This window comes from Phacochoerus africanus, chromosome 3 (assembly GCF_016906955.1).
Source record: "Phacochoerus africanus isolate WHEZ1 chromosome 3, ROS_Pafr_v1, whole genome shotgun sequence".
In the NCBI taxonomy this organism is placed as follows: domain Eukaryota; kingdom Metazoa; phylum Chordata; class Mammalia; order Artiodactyla; family Suidae; genus Phacochoerus; species Phacochoerus africanus.
This window is the reverse complement of record NC_062546.1, coordinates 201,620,558-201,641,442: the sequence shown is the minus strand read 5'-3', so window position 1 is coordinate 201,641,442 and position 20,885 is coordinate 201,620,558. Positions and strand designations below refer to the sequence as shown.

Here is a 20,885-nt window from a genome sequence, read left to right as displayed (position 1 = left end):
TTATGCCTGAGTGGTCTTTGGAAATCCAAATCATTGAGACTAAATTGCAGACATTCTGATGACCGTGTACTGGTTTTTCAGTAGAGCTTTAATTTGTATTTCTCAGTTAACTGATGAGAGTAAGCCCCTTATATCTGTTTATTAAATATTTATATTTGGATATCCTGTTTTGAGGAATATTCACTCAAGTCCCTTATCCATTTTTCTACTTCATCCTCTCCCTTTTTCTAATTGATTTGTAGGAATTCTTTATATAATCTGAAGATGAGCACTTTCTCAAAATATAAATATTTTGCAAATACCTTCCCCCAGTCTATGGCTTACTTTTTTCTCTCTTAATAGCAACATTTGATAAATAGAATTTATAAATTTAAATAGAATACAATTAATAAGTTGTGTTCTGCTTATCATCACTCGAGGGAATACCTAGAAGCTTCATTTTTTTCTTCTCTCTACAATCCACCTGGAGAAAAAACTTGCATACAGATAGAGGCCAAATTTGTTTGTTTACAGAAGGATGTAACATCATCTCAGCTCAGTTTGTTAAAATACCCCCACCCCTGCAATGCCATTGTACGTGTAAGTCTGGTTTGAGTCCACCCGTCTTGTCATTGTGTTGTCTGTCAATCCTTGTGCAGAAATCGCATGGTCTTAATGACTATGGCTTTAAAGGGAGACCGACTTGCTGTTAGAGGCCTTCTCTCACCTTGGTCTCCATCAAGCATGGCTTTGCGATTCCTATTCTTGTTCCTGGTCTTGATTCTTCTTCTGTATAAATTCTAGAATCAGTTAATCAAGTTCCCCTAAAAAAGAAAGCCTCCCTTGGATTTGGGTTGGGATTATAGTAACCTTTTAAATCAATTTGCAGAGTAAGAGGGTGTGTGTGTGTGTGTGTGTGTGTGTGTGTGTGTGTGTGTGTGTTCCATCTGTGTGCTGCTTCACCTGGATGGAGCCCCAGGGCAGATTCTGGCCCAGACTCAGCTCCTCTCCATCTGCCCATCCATTCACCTCCCTTGGAAGATGCTGGCCTCCCTGGCCAGGTCCGTGATGGAGTTCAGGGTCCTGTTCTCCACCCTCTGGTCCCATCATCTCCCTCTGCAAGTCCCTTTACTTCTCAGCTGATGCAAGGGCAGGTCACCAAAGATCTGGCCAAACAGATGTTTAACCAGGGAGCATATGTCCACCTGCTTCCTGCAAGGCCCCTAATCCTTTAGTGATGCTCTTGAAACCCCTCCTTAGGCTTGGGACCCCCTGCCCACCCATCCTCCTCCCTCCTGTATAGGGAGGGAAAGGGGTCAGCTTCCTCCTTGGACTCTAAACCCCACAAAATTCTCAGCTTTCTGGCTCCTCCCAAAGGACAGGGTTCAGGGCCAGCTGGGCAGCCCTCCGTCCTCTGTCAGGAGGAAGCTGTCTCCCAAGGGCTGGAAGCTCCGTGAACTTGGAATTGGGGGTTCTTAGTACATTTGTATCAGTTTAAGACTTAGATGTACGTGTACTATATTGTTCTTTCTTTTAACCAACTTTTTTTACCAACTTTTTTTAAGTGACATCTCAATTCTTGAGTTCTTAATTTTAGTTTTTAATTTGTTCTTAATTAATGGGAGTAATTTTTTAATGGTTTTCTCAAGAGATGATGTTTATGAAATATTTTCCAAGTTCTTTCTGAGTATTAGGTCTTCTCACTGGAGATCTCTTTCTGATTCCCCACAATGAACATTAAATTGTCTGAGAATGAAGTTCTTGGTTTATAGTAGTCCCCCCTCCCAAACTTTATGGCATCATTCTGTTGCTTTGTGCCACTTTATGATACGAAGAAAATTGCTGCCAATTAGGGGATGTGGTTTTTCCACTGTAAACTTTAAGAGTTGTTCCTTTATTCTGGAAATACTAAAATGTCATCAGAATATGTTCAGACACATTTCTACCTGTTCAAAGAATCTTTTGAAAGATGCATTTTTTTTTGCTTTTTTTTTGTAGGGCCACACCCACAGCATATGGAAGTTCCCAGGCTAGGGGGCGAATCAGAGCTTCAGCTGCTGGTCTACACCACAGCCAGATCCAGGTGGCATCTGCAACCTCCACCCCAGCTCACGGCAACACCAGATCCTTAACACACTGAGCAAGGCCAAGGATCAAATCTGCATCTTCATGGATACTAGTCAGGTTCCTTACCCCAGAACCACAACAGGAACTCCCTGAAGGATGCTTGGAATTTAAAGACATTTTTTAAGGTGCTTAAAAGAGAGTTTTACTTTGGAGAGAAGATATTCTTTAGCTCAAGACACATCACAGCCCATTTTTGTTATGTCTACTCTCATAAAATAGCATACACGGGGGAGTTCCCACTGTGGTGCAATGTGTTGAGAATCCAACTGCAGCAGCTCAGATCAAGGTGGAAGTCCAGGTTTGTTCCCGGGCCTGACACAGTGGGTTAAAGGATCCACATTGCCACGGCTTCGGCGCAGGTCTCTTCTCCGCTGCAGCTCGGATTCAATCCCTGGGCTGGGAACGTTTATGTGCCGCGAGTGTGGCCATTAAAAATAAAACAGCATACAGAGGGTGGCTTAAGAAGCAAATTTAGGAGTTCCCCGGTGGCTCAGAGGGTTAAGGATCCAGCACTGTCACTGCAGCAGCTCCAGTCACTGCTATGGTGCCGGTCTGATCCCTGGCCTGGAAATTTCTGTGCCTCAGGTGCAGCCAAACAAACAAACAAACAAACAAACAAACAAATGTATTTCTCACAGTTCTGGAGGCTGAGAAATCCAAGATCAAGGTGCTGATGGGTTTCGTGCTGAGGCCTCTGCCCTCGGCCCGTAGGCGGCCACCATCTGGCCATGTGCCCTTCCCCTGTGTCTGGGGGGACTGGTCTGTAGTGCCTCTTTGTAAGGACGCGCGTTTCATCACATCAGCCTCCTCTCCCCACTTAAGACTGCATTTAACCTAAACCATCTCCTTAAAGCCCCCCCCCCCCCGCAGCAGAGTCTCATAGGGCGTCAGTATAAACTTGGCGGGGAGGCGATTCAGTCCAGAGCAGAACTTAGTCTGTATTATTTCCTTGTTTACACATCATATTCTCTCTGCTCCTGTGTCTCCTAAGATCTAATGAGTTTTGAATCTGTGTTCAACGTTACTTTTCTTTGTGTGCGTCTTTTCTTCCCTTTTATACTCTGAGCGTGAGAGACGTGCTCGGGCCCTCGTTTACACCACTCATTTGATTTCCTGCCATCTCCAATCACGGTGTCAATTTCATCTGAAAATCTGAGTCATGATTTTCATCTCAGAGCAATCTTCCTTGATCCCCTGTCGTTCCTTTTTCACAGACGTTAAGTTTCGTCTAGATGCTCATTCGCGCTGTGAATCGGAGATTTTCTCAAATTTTCTCTCGTTTCTTGCAGCAGCTCTGTTTCGTAAAAAAGACGTTTGCACTGATGACTCGAAAGAATCCTTCCTTCTAAGGTTGCGAATCAGCGTTCTGGCCGCCTTATCCTTAAGTGGGGAAGGAGACAATGGGCGGGAAGAATGAGGTCTATGGCTTTCTTAAAACAGTAGTTTGGGTGATGGATTAATTATTTATTCTTGCAGAATAAATCGCCCTAAAACCTACTGGCTTAAAACAACAGTGTCAGAAATCCAGGCGCAGCTGAGATGGGTGGTTCTGGCTCAAAGTCTTTCACAAGGTTGCAGTCACTTCAAAACTGGATTTGGGCTGATGGCTCCACGCCCAGGTCTCCCCAGTGACAGGTGACAGCTTCAGAATATCCACTTTCAAGTGCACTCATTGCCTCGTCACAAGGAAGCTGGCTGCCCCCAAGAGGAGCAATTCAAGAGATAGAGACAGACAGCACCCAGCACAGAATCCACAGTCTTTTTATAACCTAATCTCCCACGTGAGAGTCCATCCCCTCGGCCGTACCATTTCCTTTAGAAGCATGTCACCAAGTGTTCGCTTGGCAGGAGGGGATGACACAGGGTGTGCAGGTCGGGCTGCCTGGCATAGGCGGGCACATCACGGATTGTGTGTGTCCGAGGATTGCGTGTGTGTCAGACCCAGACCAGGAAAAGAGAAAGAAGTACAAGCCTTGTACTTCTCTGCGACAGAAGGGTAGGCTTGGAACGGATTAGCCAGACGTGGCCAGGAGCTTCCCCACTGGGCAGGGTGTTTTTTCCCCGGTTTTTTTTGGTTGGTTGGTTGGTTTTGCCCTTTTTTTTTTTCTTCTCCTTTTTGGCCACACCCAGAAAAGGTATATGGAAGTTCCCAGGCCAGGGATCAAACACAAACCACAGCTGCTACCTCCACGACAACCCACTGTTCCAGGCCAGGATCGAACCCAAGCAGCTGCAGAGACAATCCTGGATCCTTAACCTCAGGCACCGCAGCGGGAATCATTTTGTCTTTCGACACAGACCCTCTGGAATGGCCGATGCAAGGCCCTTTCTGAGACATGCGCGACTGAAACGGGACGTTCCAGCATCAGGAGCAGAAGGCGCCATAGACACTGATGTTTTCTGCAATCTGCGGAGGCAAGATCCGCCCTGCTCTCACCCCAGGACTCCTGGCCCTTCCCCAGTCTCGCCTGCCCTGTTTCTCACAGGAATGCCCCCAACTTTTGTCACCGTGATGCCCTCTGTCTGCCCTAATTAGGTGCAACCACTGACCAGATCTCTATTTGCTCCTTTTCCTTCTTTCCGAGGTGATCTGAGACGGGAGGAGTTTAAACTTGAAAAAGCAGGAGTTTCCATCCTGGTGCAGCAGAAACAAATCTGACGGGCATCCACGAGGATGCAGGTTCCATCCCCGGCCTCGCTCAGTGGGTCAAGAATCCAGTGTTGCCATGAGCTGTGCTGTCGATCTCAGACACAGCTCGGATCTGACATGGCTGTGGCTGTGGTGTAGGCCGGCCGCTGCAGCTCCGATTCAACCCCTAGCCTGGGAACCTCCATACGCCGTGGGCACAGGCTCATAAATAACTACACAGAAAGAAAGAAAGAAAAGAAATCCTCCCTCCCTCCCTCCCTACCCTCCCTCCCTCCCCCTCCCTCCTCATCCCATCCCTCCCTCCCTCCCCTCCCTCCCCCTCCCTCCCTCCCTCCCTCCTCCCTCCCTCCCTCCTTTCCTTCCTTCTTCTTCCTTTCCGTCCTTCCTTCCCTTCCTTCCTTCCTTCGCTCCCTCTCCATCTCTCTTCTCTCTCCTCTCCCTCTCTCCCCTCCTCTCTCCTTCCCCTTCCTCCTTCCTTCCTTCCTTCCTGTCCTTCCTTCCTTCCCGGCCCCCTTCCGCTCCCTCCCTCCCCCCTCCCTCCCTCCTCCCTCCCCCCTCCCTCCCTCCGCCTCTTCCCTCCTCCCTCCCCTCCCTCTCCCTCCCTCCCTCCCCTCCGCTTCCCTTCCCTCTCTCTCCTCATCCGCCTCTTCCTCCTTCCTTCCTTTCCTTCCCTTCCTCCTTGCGCTTCCGTCACCTTCACTTTCTCTCCTCCTTCCTTCCCCTCTCTACTCCGCTCGGAGAAAAGAAAAAAAAAACCCTTGAAAGCAAATTACTGTCTCAAACTGTCCGGCTGTATCTCTGAAATGACGTCACGCACGCTGCTTTGTTCTGCCAGCTTGATTTTAACTTAACGCTCAAAAGGCGAACTTTCCACGCAAGAATATTGTGCTTGATGGAGGCTTCCGTCTCTCCCCCAGTCAGCGCCAGTGCCCCCTATAATTAGCTGGATCGCTCTTAAAAAGCCATGACCCCGGTGGTCTGGGCTCAGCACAGTGTCTTGATTAGAGGGACGCCCTCCTGCAACGAAGGATTGTTTCAAAGCAGTTGCCTTTCTTTCCTTATCCAGTTCCTGCGCACAGCATAGCTGTTCCCAGGCCTTTTCCCCCAAAGTCTTGCAAATACTCCTGGTCTTTGCACCTCTTTTCCCATCCCTTCCCCATCTTTTCTCACAACACTGCATCTCCAAAAAAGAGCAAAAGAATATGGAAAGGAAGGAAGAGGAAGAAGCGAAGAGGGAAGATTTGAGCCCAGAGGGGCTTTGAACGTGGCCAGTTACACTGCCCACATTTGCATCTTAGCTCTGCCACTTAGCACCTTGCGGCCTCCAGGAAATAGTTTTGCTGCCTGGTTTCCCCATCTTTTCTTTAGCCAGGTGGTGCTAAGGATAGCACCCGCCTGGCGGGATTGTTGAGAGAAGGCGAGTTTATACGTGCAGCATCTTTAGAAGAGTCTCTCGTGTACCTGGGACTTACACAAGCAGAACACAGTATATCGCATGCTGGATTCATGGCGCATCAGCAAGTGCCTGGTATCCTCAGGGGCTCAAAAAGTGTTTACTGAGTGAAACTCATTTGTTTGTCGTTTTGTCTTTGATGGTTCGACTAAGGGGCAAGGTCCGCATCTCCAATTGTATAAATTCATCCTCCTGTCTTCATAAATCATGTCCCAACAGAAAGAAGAAAACCAGGCAAGGGTTGTAAATGGCTTTCCTCACATCTGGCTGGTACCCACATGCCACCATGTTGTTTCAAGCCTTCAGGGACACAAAGGAAATGACGGTGGCCCCTGTCTTCTCGGTGCACAAATTGCTGCCCATAAAGACCACGAACAATGCCGCACAGGGTGGCTCCCCTCAGCCCAGTAGGTTGATGGGCAAGCCAGTCCTGCCGTAGGGGGTGGGGGACAGTGAGTCCGTTCACACAGATGTCTTGGTTGAAACCTTCAAGCCTGAAAAGCTATGAGGGACACTCATTAAGAAGGAATTCAGAGAAATCTTCTGCCAAATTGAAAAGCTTCCGACCACAGGGAGAAGCCTCTGTGATCCTGAGCTGAGAACTGGGGAGAGGGCTGCAGGGACAGGAGAGGGGTGGAGGACCACGCCGGGAAGGGAGCCCCAGGCGTCCCTGGGTCCCCAGCTGAACTTGGCAGAAAGATCTGAGCCGAGAGCACTCGGCGGCTACCTACAGAGAACCTGCATGTTGAAGAAGCAGCTCCCCAGGACCTCAGGAAATAGCAGAGCCGTACAGGCTCAAAGAGGCAATTGGTCTCAGAAGTGGATCCGTTTCATTGCAGAATCATGCCACAGTCACTTTGAGTTAACTTGGATGTGCCCAGTGCTTGTCCTTGACCCCAGGGTCCTAATGGGGTCTGAGTATCCGGGACGGACCTTTTCTCCCAGGACCCTCCACTAGCAACCAACACCGATTTTCACCCTATCATGGGGCTGAAACTAAATGAGACCCCACTGTATCCATTTATTCATCAGGCATTGTTATCGTGCTACAAAATAGTTCCAAACCAAGGGGACGAATAGAGAGAAAATTCCAAGGCTGGTGGTCTCTGAAGGCGAGCTCCTGGGCTCTACACAGCTAGACCAAACTCCCTAGAGGCAAACTGTGTGATGATGCAAAAAATTCTAGATGGGACTTATGCTTTTCTGTGTTATAAGTCCTCAGCTGCGCACATTTGTAAACATAACCTGGTATAAGTCACATATGGGACTTCACTGAAAATCCGTGAATTATGGTACCCTCTGACAATGATTTAAACATCAGAGTGAAACAGCGAGGTGACCTTTATGGATTCAGAGAAAGCCCGGATCCCTCTGCCCTTGATTGCTAAAATATATCCCACACCTTCCAAGGACAGTTGGTGAAGGAGAAAGTCAAGTACAAGATTTCCAAGAACTGAAGGGGGAAATGTTGTTGCTGGGTCCCTTCCTCCTCAAATGACAGTTCAGCCTATGGGAGACAGAGGAGGGGTGGGCAGCAGGGGGTCACGTGAGCTAATCAAAAAAGAAAAGACAAAGAAAGAGAGATCAGAAGATTTCACAATGAACTGAAGAAATTCATGTTGCCTTAAATATAATTTGTGTTAGTTACATTTCGATTCCTAATTTATACATAGCAGGGTTGATAAAGAATTACATTATAACAAAATTAGCCAGAATAATTAGCATAGTATATGTGCCACTGATTAAACACCCAGCAGATAGCTTGGTAATTAAGATCAGTGAGTGCCATATTTTGAGGCTTTGTCATCTTATTATCTGCCTAACAAGTGTTTCATCTTTACCTCCCTTCTGATTTGAAGTTTGATAGCAATCTCTACTAATTCTCGGTTTATTTCTTTAAATTACCTTACCCAAATTCTGATAATTTTCCTGGGGTCACTACCCTCCCTCTCTTTGTATTTACACAAATGTGTTGATGTCACATTTCTTTTGAAATGTAAGGCATTGGGAGTTCCACTGTGGCTCAGCAGGTTCAGAATTTACATAGTTTCCATGAGGATGTGGGTTTGATCCCTGGCCTCGCTCAGTGGTTAAGGCTCTGGCATTGCCACAAGCTGCAGCATAGGCTAGCAGCTACAGCTCCAATTACACCCCTAGCCCAGGAACTTCCTTATGCTGCAGATGCAACCATAAAAGAAAAATTTTTTAAATAAAAAAAAAATAAAAATGAATTGTAGGGAATTGGATGCTGCATAGCATTTGTGCTTGAAAATTCAAGTTCAAACTCTTTCAAAGCCCATCGTTCTTTGACTGAAGAAAGAACCAGAGGCCAACTCCATGCTCTGAAAATTAGTCAAACATCCAAACTGAATACATATCCACAGAGTTCATGGCTCCTTTCCGGGCAGAGCATATTGCCAGGGATTCCAAGAATATCTCCATTAGGGTCCAATTGCAATCCCTCTGACACTGGAATGCAGCCCCTCAAGTGGCCCTGGCTGCTTGCCCCCCGATGATCCTAGCCTGTGATGCTTTTGCTCCTCAGCTCGGGGTGTCTGGGGTCAGCTGCTGTCCTTGTAGATGCAGTGAGATTTTATCACAGAAGAGGCAAGAGCTGAACTACTGAAGAGCAGAAAGCTGGCATTGACTCACTTTCTTTGTCACAGGCTGAGCCATGTCTGCTACATCTCTTTGGACCAAAGCCAGGACATGATCATGACTTTAATGGCAGAGTAAACACATGGCCTGCGTCAAACTGGGATACTTTCAGCTTTAAGCCACAGAAAACACATGAACTGTACTTAAGGAACAAAGACAAGAATTGTAGCAGTTGGCCTCCTGGAGCTGGGACAAAGGTTTAGAAATGTCATCAAGGAACCCTCCATCTTGTTCCTCTTTCTGTTCCACTCCCCTTAGTATGTCGAGCCTTCATCTTATGTCTATCACCTCATGGTTGTAATGTGGCTGCCACAGCTCCACACATCACGTCCATGTTCAAGGAAAACAGAAGTGCCAGCCACTACTTCCCCTTAAAATTATGAAAGGAAAAAACTTCCTAGACGCAGCAGAGCAGACCACGGCTGCTCTCACCAGAGAGAAGTGGGTTGCCAGGGAAGCTAAGATGTCAATAAGCTAGAAAAGGAGAGCTGGGCAGACGCTACTGATTTAAACCAACATGATTCATCACCAGGGGCCAGGCACATCATCACAACAAAGAAAACCCAGGTTCTTTTAGGGAGAAAAAGAACAGATATTGAGAAGGAACCTCAGAGCTGGCTCCTCAAACGCAGATATAGACATGCATCAGATGGGAAGAGAAGCACTGTATGGAACAGAAGTTGCAAAATCATGCAGAGGAGCTGAGAGGAGAAGGGTTCATTATTCAGGGTTCTCCAGAGAAACAGAACCAAAGGAAAACCTCTGTGTGTGTCGGTTTTCTTAAAATAAAGATACATGTGATTTATTTTAAGAAATCAACTTGCACAATTGTGGTAACCAGCAAGTCCAAAACCTTCAGGGCAGGCCAGCAGACTAGAGGCTCAGGAAGAGTAGCAGGTCTAATCCAAAGACCATCTGCTGCCCGTACTCCTTTGGCTCAGGGCATATTAGTCTTTGTCCTGTGAAGGCCTTCAACTGATTGGACAAGGCCCACCCCATTACTTTACTCGAAGACTACCAACTTAAAAAATAAACTTCAACCCGTCCCCAGAAAAGAACCCTCACAGAAACATCCAAAATGTTTGACCAAGTATCTGGGCACCATGGCCCAGCCTGATTCACACATAAAATGAACCATCACGCAGGAAGACAAGAGAAAGTGAGGGATTTCCCGTTGTGGCTCAGTGGGTTACAAACCTGACTAGTATCTGTAAGGACACAGGTTTCATCCCTGGCCTTGCTCAGTGGGTTAAGGATCTGGTATTGCTGCAAGCTGTGATGTAGGTTGCAGATGTGGCTTGGATCCTGCGTTGCTGTGGCCGTGGCATAGGCCGGCAGCTGCAGCTCCAATTCGACCCCTAGCCTATGGAATTTCCATATGCAGTGGGTGCGGCCCTGAAAAGCAAGAGGGAGAGAGAGAGGGAAAGGAAAGAGGTTGCCAGATGGGGACACAAGGCAGAGGGACGTCCATAAAGGCACATGAGAGGAGAGATGCCATTGAAAGCTACAAACTTGCAACCAGTAGATAAGCAACTCCGAGATTTAATGCAGAGTCCAGTAACTATAGACTATAATATCATATTATGAACATCAAACTTACTAAGAGACTAAGAAAACGGAACTATCCCCACCACAAAAGAAGGACTGGTGGTTCTGCAATGTGATAGCGGTGTTAGCCAACATTACAAAGGCAGCCACATTACAAGCTATAAATCATATGACGTACACCTTAAACATACTCAGAATGTTATGTGTTCAATATATTTCAATGTTTTTTCTTTCTTCTTTCTTTTTTTTTTTTTAATGGCCGCACCTGCGGCATATAGAAGTTCCCAGACTAGGGGTAGAATCAAAGCTGAAGCTGACAGCCTACACCACAGCCACGGCAACGCCAGATCCCAGCCCCATCTGTGACCTACACCATAGCTTGCAGCAACGCTGGATCCTTAACCCCCTGAGGGAGGCCAGGGATCGAACCCGCAACCTCATGGATACTCGTCAGGTTCGATACCATTGAGCCACAGCAGGAACTCCTCCTGTTTTGTTTTTAATAAACCCCACAATGAGTCCACTTGTAAGCGTACAGCACAGCCTGGAGAGCCTCCCAGCATGCAGGCGCTGCTGGAGCCGGTGGACGTGGAGACATCCAGGAACAAGAGGCAGAGGGCATGGAACACGTCCACTCTCCGCTCGTGGAATGCACAGAAACCAACAGTAGTGCTTACACTCGCACAGGGCGTGGAATTGGGTGCTTTAAGCCTCAGTTAGCAGCCTGGACAAATCCAAAGGCAGCCGCAAATACTAAGGTTACTTTTTTGTGTTCACGTATGTGGTGTGTTTGTCTTCTTGAGGCAGCCCGGTCTATCTCTGAATTTGGAAGCCAAGGATTCCCCTGCCTTCTCCTTAATTCCAAGGTCTGTCTGATTTATAGTCACCCAGACTCTCTTGGTAGATGAAGTGAAGGACTCTGTGGTTCAGAACATTACAAAATATTCCTTTCAACCAACCAGATGTTCCAAGTCAGTCTCAGGAAAAGGATTTTAAAGTTTCAGCACAGAGTCGCACTTTGGGTTTTTGTTTGTTTGTTTGTTTGTTTGTTTGTTTGTTTGTTTGTTTTTAATGGCTGGGCCCGTGGCCTATGGAAGTTCCTGGGCCAGGGATCGAATCTGAGCCACAGCTGCTGGCCTATACCACAACTGCAGCCATGCTGGATCCTTTAACCCAGTGTGCCCCGCCAGGGATCGAACGGTGCTCTTGCCATGACCCCGCCACTGCAGTTGGATTCTTAACCCACGGCACCACAGCGGGAACTCCTACTTTATTTTTTTTTTATTTTATTGGTGTATAGTTGACTTACAATGTGGTGTTCGTTTCAGGTGTACAGCCAGGTGACTCAGTTTTACACGTACACACAGCCGTTCTCATGATCCTCAGTCCCACGCCTGAGCACATAGCACGGGGTCTTTGTTTTAACCACACTGTCCTGTTTCTCCCAGTCACAGGCAGGTTTACTAGAATAATCCCGAACAGAGGCCTTGGGGGGAACAATTCCCATCTCCCTGTAAGGAAGGGGTGGGGAGGGCTGCTGGCAGGTGGCGCCTCCCCAGAGCCGTAACTGGAGCCATACGGCTTCTATTTATAGGCACGCCCAGAGCCTGCTCCTGCAGCTGCTGCCTTTGGACTCGGTTGAGAAGAGCCGTTTGGTCGCCACACAAACAATATTACAATGTCCATCTCGGCCCGCCTTCCCGATTACCCGGTCACTTCGGATTTGGTGACGAGATTAAAGTCGGCCCTGGAAGCCGGGGATGAGGAGAGGGTGAGGGCGCTGGTCTGCACTGAAGTCCGGCCCGTGGACGCCGTGATAGAACTGGCCAACGACGACTGGATGAAGGACCCCTCAGCGCAGCTGCCCCCCGGGGTGCTCCTAGGTAACTGCGTCAATCGCCGCCTTGGAAACTGACCTCCCCGTCCTGTGTGCCCGTGAGGGGTGGGCGTTTGCGGGTGGAAGGGCACATGGTTGAGGCAGGCACACGGTACCTGCCCAGCTCCCTGATCCTTATTTCATAGACACACGCATGTGCTGCAGTCACTGTATATACATAATGTCTATGTGCACACGGGACAGGTCTGCGTCTATATACGTAGTATATATTTAGTATGGATCTCTCTGCGCAGTATGTATCTCTATGTCATATTATACATATAGGATATGTATTTTATACACACACACACACACACACATCGGAGGACATAGTAGTACATACTATGTACCCCACCCCTACCCCTGGGGGTGTCAACGAGCTGGGTAAGGCTTTAGGGAGAAACTGGCTACGGTGTGTGTGTGCACCTATATTTATAATGATATAAAGAGAGATACTATGTATAGAGGCATACAGTGTATATCTGTGTGTTACGTAGGCAACAATTACAGCACAATACAAAAAAAGGTAAAAAGCAAAAAATCAAGCCATGACGCCACCATCCTGACCCAGTGCCCAGTTTTCATCTCTCCACTCCCGCCCCCCCCCACCCACCCCCCTGCCGCTAGCCTATTTGCATGTGTGAACTTCCTCCACGTGTAATTGTGTGGTAGACATAACTTGTGTTCTCTGTTGAGTTAACGTTTCTAAAGTATTTTCCCTGGCACTACACAGTCTTCTTAATTTTAATCCTCTTTCGAGGCAATGAATCCACCCTTGGCTCTGCAGGGACAGCGCCCTTGGGGTACACACCCCGATCCAGGAGCCTGCACTGGGGTTTGAAGGGGACTGCGTTTTTCTGAGTCCATGAGAGAAGCTTTTTACGTTTGTTTGTTTTAATTATATTGACGTATAGTTGATTCACAACGTTGTGTTTGTTTCCGCGGTACAGCAAAGTGACTCGATACGTGGATATATTCTTTTTCGTATTCTTCTCCACGACGGTTGATCACAGGCTATTGGACATGGTTCCCCGTGCTTTGCAGGAGGACCTTGTTAGGCATCTATCCTCCATATGCTAGTTGGGAGGGGATTTTAACATCATAAACCACCCTTCGGTGGGGAGTGCTGAGCCCTGCAGAGCCACCCTGCCCCCTGCCCTGTGCCTGCAGGTGAGGTGCCTTAGCAAACACATCAACCTACCCCCAGGCTAGCTGACCAAAGCTGCTGCGGGGAGCCGGGAGGGCAGGGTCTCTGCTCTGGGGGCCCCTCCCTGCCAGATCCCTGCTATGATTTGGCTTCATCATTTGATCCCTGGCTTCAATCAGTGGGTTAAGGATCCAGCATGGCTGTGAGCTGTGGTGTAGGTCACAGACGCGGCTCCAATCTGGCATTGCTGTGGCTGTGGTGTAGGCCGGCAGCTGTAGTTCTGATTCAACCCCTAGCCTGGGAACCTCCATATGCCCCAGGTGCAGCCTTAGAAAGCAATACATTACAATACATTACAATACAACACAATACAATGCAATACAATACAATACAATGTAATACCGTTTCTTTTCACGTTGCTAATGTCCTGCACCGTCTCTACTGTCCCCACGCTTTGCTAAACACCTAAAACTAATGAAGCTGGTGTTAAGAGAGCCTCGTTCGGTCCCACGGCAAAGCCATCGCGTTCTAAATCAGATCTGTTTACACTTCCTCCCTGCCGGCAGGTAGAATTCAGGAAGGCAAGAACAGGTCCAAGCTGATGATGTTTTGAAGGACTTGGGCTTGTCCTGGGTTGTTCTCATCTCAGGACAGTTGTAACTAAGTAATTACGCATGTGAGCCTGGGGCCCATCCTGGTCCCCAGTGGTTCCATTGCCGGGGAAGCAGGCTGGGCGCGGGGCTTTACTGCAGCTTAAAGGCGCAGCGTGCTCACGTTGGCATCTGGAAGCTGCTGCTCTGGCTGAAGTGTGAGAGCGGGCTTTGAAGAGAACAAGAAAGGGTTAGGAAACAAGATCCAGTGATGGGTGAAGGCAGTCGCCCGGGGAAGAGATGACAGGGTCTAAACCAAGAGTGGAATGGACACAAAGGTAAGTGACAAAGCTGAGAACCGCTGGGAAGGGTTTGGTGGCACGAAGAAGATGGTGCCACCCATCCGGACAGAAATCAGAGAGACCTATGACTGTGTTTGAGCCTCTGGGCATGCCTGGCAGTATGGAGAGCAGAGGCTTGAAACAGGAATAACCCACATGACCGGCTCCCAGGAGTTTAGAGCCCATGTCATTACAGGTGCCTCAAGAAGTTTCAGCCTTGGAGGGAGATGCTCCAGAGGGAAGCTTGGGCTCTGCCACCGCCGAGCTGTGTGACCTCAGGGAAGTCACTTTCCCTCTCTGGGCCAGTGCTTTTACTTAATAACTAGTGCATGTGATTCGGTTGGATCCGTACTTCCCAAGCAGAGGTCCCTGAGCACAGCTCCATGCGGGAGGGCACTTGGGAAGTGGTCCATGCGCAAAGGCGTGTTACAGCTCACTGTGGCTTCACCCGCAGGGGGACCGGTAATTTGCAGATGCTCTCTGGGCAATGCTGGTTGGATCACCACTGAGGTCCCTTTCATCTCCAGGCTCCTCTGAGGCCATGATCCCAGAGTCTCACGGTCTCAAGCTTAAAACGGAGTGAGGCTTCCTTTCTTCTGAGTGTGGGAGTAAGTGGGCTCTTTCTCGAGGTAATTATGAGACCTCGGGGAACACTCTTGAGAGAAACAGAGCCGCTTGCGTTCAGACATACCCGTGGGGTCTCTGGAGTGCATGAAAGGGGGCCAGAACTTGTGGCAGTGCCTTGAAATGCCACCTCCATTGGGGAGGAAGCCTGGGAATAACGTCCCTCGTCCGGAAGAGGAAGGCGAGGGTGAAAGGATGTAATGAGCAAGAAGATGGGGCCGCCCGGGCCAGGAGAGGCGTGTGCGAGGGTCGCACCAAAAAGGCACTTCTGGGAAAAAAGAGGAAAAGTGTCCAACCTAAGGACAACCCTGGTTGATAGAACTCTGAGTATTGCGCAAAAGATGACAATTTGCAAAAATAAGAAAAAAAAAAGAGTTCCGGGGTGGCTCAGGGGGTACAGACCTGGTATTGTCAGTCCTGTGGCTTTGGTTACTGCTTTGGTGAGGAGTCAGTCTGTGGCCTGGGAAATTCTGCATGCCTTGGGTGTGGGGGGAAAAAGAAAAGTAACGCTTTTCTGGGAGGCCCTGTTATGGCGCAGTGGAAACAAATCTGACTGGTATCCATGAGGTTGCAGGTTCAATTCCTGGCCTCGCTCAGTGGGTTAAGGATCTGGTGTTGCCATGAGCTGAGGTGTAGGTCGCAGATGTGGCTCAGATCCCGCATTGCTGTGGCTATGGTGTAGGCCTGCGGCTGCAGCTCTGATTAGACCCCTTGCCTGGGAACCTCCATATGCCACCAGTGCGGCCCTACAAAGCAAAAATAAAAAAAAGTAACAATTTTCTCTGCTTGTCAATGGACATCTCTAAGGATGTTGCTTTTCTCAGTGAAATCCCCATGCTCATCCGTGACCTTATTTCTCCCACCAAAAAGAACAGAAAAAATAACTGTCTTTCTGTGCATCCATATCGGCATTACAATGAAAGCACAGGGGAAAAGAGGTACCAGCCGAGAAAGCGGTGGGAATGACTTATTCTGGAGACGCCCTCAGGTGTACGTGTGCTCCCTTGAGGAGGGGAGAGGGCGAAGGAACTTGAAAATTCAAGGGGGAGGGGAAGGGAGTGGGATGGACGGGGAGTTTGGGGTTAGTAGATGCGAACTATGACATTGAGGGTGAATAAGCAATGAGGTTCTGCTGTACAGCCCAGGGAACTCTATCCAGTATCTTGTAATGGAACATGATGGAAGATATAGCATAAGACAAAGAATGTATGTGCGTGTGTGTGGCGGGGCGGGGGGGGGGGGGGCGGGATGTGACTGGGTCACTTTGCTGTACATCAGAAATTGACAGAACAGGAGTTCCCGTCGTGGCGCAGTGGTTAACGAATCCGACTAGGAACCATGAGGTTGCGGGTTCGGTCCCTGCCCTTGCTCAGTGGGTTAACGATCCGGCGTTGCCGTGAGCTGTGGTGTAGGTTGCAGACGCGGCTCGGATCCCGCGTTGCTGCGGCTCTGGCGTAGGCCGGTGGCTACAGCTCCGATTCGACCCCTAGCCTGGGAACCTCCATATGCCGCGGGAGCGGCCCAAAGAAATAGCCAAAAGACAAAAAAAAAAGAAAGAAATTGACAGAACATTGTAAATCAACTATAGTTTAAAAAAAAATTTGTATCAGCCGTGGCAGGTAAGGGGGCAGAGTGCAGAGCGTACCCTCAGGCACGGCCACGAGGCGGAGGAGCGGTCCAAAGTCAGGACTCTCCTAAAGAGGCAATTCAGCTGTGCCCTGTGAAGCCACCTGCTCTCCTGCAAAGATGTAGCTGGGGTGCCCTGTGGATGCTGCTCAGGGCCTGCGGGCTCTAACGGGTGCTCAGGTCTCCTAGTCTGACTCAGATGCCCCACTGTGAGGGAGGCATCCCAGGGCTGGGGTACAGCAATCCCGTGTGGGGGTGGGGGGTGGAATAGGGCGGAGCCCCCAGCTCACCCACAATCTGAAACCCCCTCTGTCCCACTCACCCCACCCCAAGAAGACCCTCCCCTCCAGGATGACACCCACGTCCTCCCGGGGTTTGTGAGGGCCTCCTCTGCCTCCTCCTGGCTCACCTAGCATCCCCACCTCCCTCCAGACCCCACCCAGAGCCCCGCTTCTGCTGGAAAGTCTCCTCTGCCCCCCCCCCCCCCACGGACCTTCCTTCTCCCTCCACAGAGCCCCTGCCCTCAGGCTCTAGCAGTTACTGCAACACGCAGCCTTGCTGGGGGGCTGATGTTTATACCCACTGGCCATTTCAGACCCAAAAGGACCTCCTCAAGGTCAAGACCCTTGCCTAGAACTTGGTATCCAGAGCCTGGTACAGGGTCTTAGCTCTGAGAAGGGCTCGAACTCTGAGTCCAAGCTCCTTGGCTAACGTTCAGCTGAGTGAGCGCAGACTCCTCTTCCACAGACCCGATCTGGGTGAGTCTTTCTGCAAGGAAATATTTGATTCCGCTTTCTGCTAAAGCCAAGTCTCTCCTGTTTAATATCAGCCATAACTGCATTATTCGTCCTCACCTCTTTGCAATGCCTACCAGCTCACTAAGCGGTGAGAACATGGGGAGGCAGGAAGGATGGCGGGGGAGGGGCGGTGAGACCCCACTTGCCCCCAAACACATCGACTGTACAATTTGGTAGCTGGAGTAATCAAACTACTTAAGAAACAACTGATTACTAATTGCTATTATTAAGAATGTCAGCATTCCATGATTTTGCTGCTGATATATTATATACAAGTCAAGATGCTACTTGAATTCTTGATTGAAATAGAAAACTAGAAGCATTATGTTGTGTTTGGGGTAATGGTATTTAAGCATCTGGAGGCAAGTTAAAGAAATACTAATTGGCTTTTTATTAAGAGATCTCACCCAGCAGCACGTATAGGTGGCGAAGGAATGTGGGTGAATGTGTGATGGTCACAGGCCAAGCGGAGTCCGTTGGCATGATTCGGCCAGCAACACTGAAGGCTGGATGCTCAGCACACCATGTCATCAGGATGCATCCACATCCTTCTTCCCTGTGTGTGGAGGGGAACACTGTCCATGGAAAACCCAGCAGTTGAATGTCAGTTAAATCAGCACAGCTCCACAGAGTTCCCATTGTGGCTCAGCAGAAACGGATCTGACTGGCATCCATGAGGATGCAGGTTCCATCCCTGGCCTCGCTCAGTGGGTTAAGGATCTGGTGTTGCCATGAGCTGTGGTGTAGTTTGCAGATGAGGCTCTGATCCTGCATGGCTGCACCTGTGGTATAGGTGGCAGCCCCAGCTCCAATTTGACCCCTAGCCTGGGAACCTCCCCCTAAAAAAAAGAAAAAGACAAAAGACAAAAAAAAAAAAGAAGAAGACAGCTACTGCCCTAGAGGACTCACATGTGACCCAATGATGCTTGCATTGCTGTGTGTTGCTGGCGTAATGTAAGCAGCTAGAAACCCCTGGTGAGGTGCCCTGGGTACGTGCCCCTGGCTCCCTACTCCCTGTGTGGTCTTGTGCTTCTCAGCCATTCTCTCGGAACCCTGATTTCCTCCTTTAAAAATGGGGGGTTGGGGAGTTCCCTGGCAGCTCAGTGGGTTAAGCATCCAGCAATGTCACTGCTGTGGTCTAGGCTCAATCCCCTGGCCCGGGAACTTCCTCACGCTGTGGGCGTGGCCAAAAAAAATAAGGGGGTTGGTGAGGTCCTCTCTTAGGGTGTTTCCAAATGGGACTCAGGAGGGTTCTAGAGCAGTGAGTTGTGTTTGATGATATTGACAAAGCCCTGTTGCCTTCATGGGTGTGGAGAGTCCTAACAGAGACCTGTGTAGACCCAGCCTCACCTCGCTGGCTCCAGGCCAGATGCGCAGGGAAGGTCTCACCTAGAAGGCTGGTGGGAGACGGGTGGATGAGCTCCCACTGACTAACAGCAACAGCTTGGCCCTGGAGCCAGCAGCCCACGGACCAGAGCACGTTAGCCCCAGAACAGCCCCCAGTGGAGGCGAGCAGGAGGAAGCACACTTCCTTCCAGCGAGGACTCCTTTTATGTGTGTCCTGCTGTCTTTCCGTCTCCCAGCTGAGGAGAACGAGGCTCAGAGAGGTTGAGTTCCACAACTCAGTCCCACAGCTGGAGGAGCTGGAAATCCAGTGCTCTTCCTGGGATGCCACAATGCCTGTAACTGGCCTATGGCTGCACTTCACAGGTGAGGACACCAAGGCTCAGGAGCATCCCCTGACTGGTCCACCACCAGTGAAGAGCAGCATCCAAACTGGGTGTGTTTCCTGACGTGTCGTCATGGGTCCTTGATGCAAACCTGCCTGGAGACGGGTCGCAGGAAGATCCATGAAGCTGTGTACAACCTTTTGACTTTACATTACACACACACACACACACACACACACACACACACACACACACACACACACCATCAATAGCTTGGAGTCCCTTAATTCAAATAATTCAAATAAGAGTATTAAGGAAAAATACGGATGAATGATCGGGGTGCTTGGCTGAAGAATAAAAACAAAAATGGGAAGCAGGAGGTCAGAGATGACAGGGAAGGTGGGGAGGAAAGGACTCTGCCATCTCGGCTGCAACCCTGATCAGAGCGTGTGGGGGCAGGGAGACCCTGCTCGAAGCAAAATGAAATTAAACCTTTCTAAGTACTTATAAATCAGCACCTAATGACACTATCCCACCACCAGCCGGAGCATTGCTCTTATTACTTTGATTCACAAGCCAGGAAAAGATCCGGAATTATGCACAAATTATTGTCCCATCTTCTTAATTAACGCTGATTGCAAAATTCTTGCTAAAGTCCTTGCTAACAGACTCAATTATGCGCTGCCTGAATTGATTCACCCAGATCAAGTGGAATTTATTAGAAATACACTTTCCTACAATAACATCAGATTATCTTTGAATATAGTTAAATTATTTAGGAATAAAATGGCTCCAGCAGCAGCCCTTGTTTTAGCTACAGAAAAATTTCTCCCACCACCTGGAATGAAGATATTCCTTTGCTTTCCACCAGACACACACTCTAAGCTCTTTTTTTCCCAGAAGCAGGTGAATTGCTGTGGTGAGATGAGATATATGCCTTAGAGCTAGTGGTCCAGCTTACACATGGGCAGGAAGAAAAATCCTACAGGGTCATCTCAGCACCCGCCCCCGGCCCTCCCCCCCAGTATGAACCATCACTGCCTGTGGAACACAGTGAAATTACAATTAGACTAAATCAGGATATTTTCAGAATCAAAATTGAGAAACAGGCTAATAAAGGAATAATGTATGCTGATGACATACTTCTATTAGCATCACTCCCCAGCACACTGGAGAGTTTTGAAAGAACAAAAAGAAATGAGGATAAGAGAGAAGAGGCTTTCTACCTTTCCAGAATGACAGATGTTCCTGCAGTGGTGTGCCCTGCTTAGGACAAACATTTCCAAGAAACTAACTGGAAATGGCAAATGCACAACCTATATAGCCTGGTACCAAATACCAAGTTCAGCCACTGGATATCGAATAGGGACTGAGCTTGTCCTAGCCACCATATCCTGGCACACAGTAGCTGAGTGATAAATATTAATAGATCAAATAGGATATGGAGGACCCTAAAGATCTCCTGGGTTGGCCCTTGAAAGATGAACGTATTCCTGAGAGGTTGCGATGGGAAGGAAGGGAATTCAGACAGAGGGAACACGGGGGGTAGACGTGGATGTGGAGCACACAGCCCACCTTGTGCAGGAAGCAGGACCTGGCTGGAAATGGGGTGCATAAACCAGAGGAGATGAGGGGTGTCCCAGCAAGCAAGTTGGGACTGTATCATGTGCGGCCATAAAATCTCAACATAGGCATTAACATTTATTTGGAAAAGCAGAGAGGGGCCATTCAGCAATGGACAGAGATCATCTAATTTGGAAAAACAAGAAACTCTTACACATGTGGAAAGGCTCCAGATG

At 48.9% G+C, this 20,885-nt stretch overlaps 1 protein-coding gene across 1 annotated transcript in view; it reads left to right on the top strand.

Annotated features, from left to right (window-relative positions):
- The first annotated feature begins 12,031 nt into the window (after positions 1-12,031).
- ASB18 (ankyrin repeat and SOCS box containing 18) overlaps positions 12,032-20,885 on the top strand; it is a 64,690-nt gene continuing 55,836 nt past the window's right edge. The window contains exon 1 of the mRNA XM_047773840.1: positions 12,032-12,298. Within this exon, the coding sequence (XP_047629796.1) occupies positions 12,094-12,298 (205 nt within the window). The 5' untranslated portion in view covers positions 12,032-12,093. The remainder of the gene's footprint in view (positions 12,299-20,885) is intronic.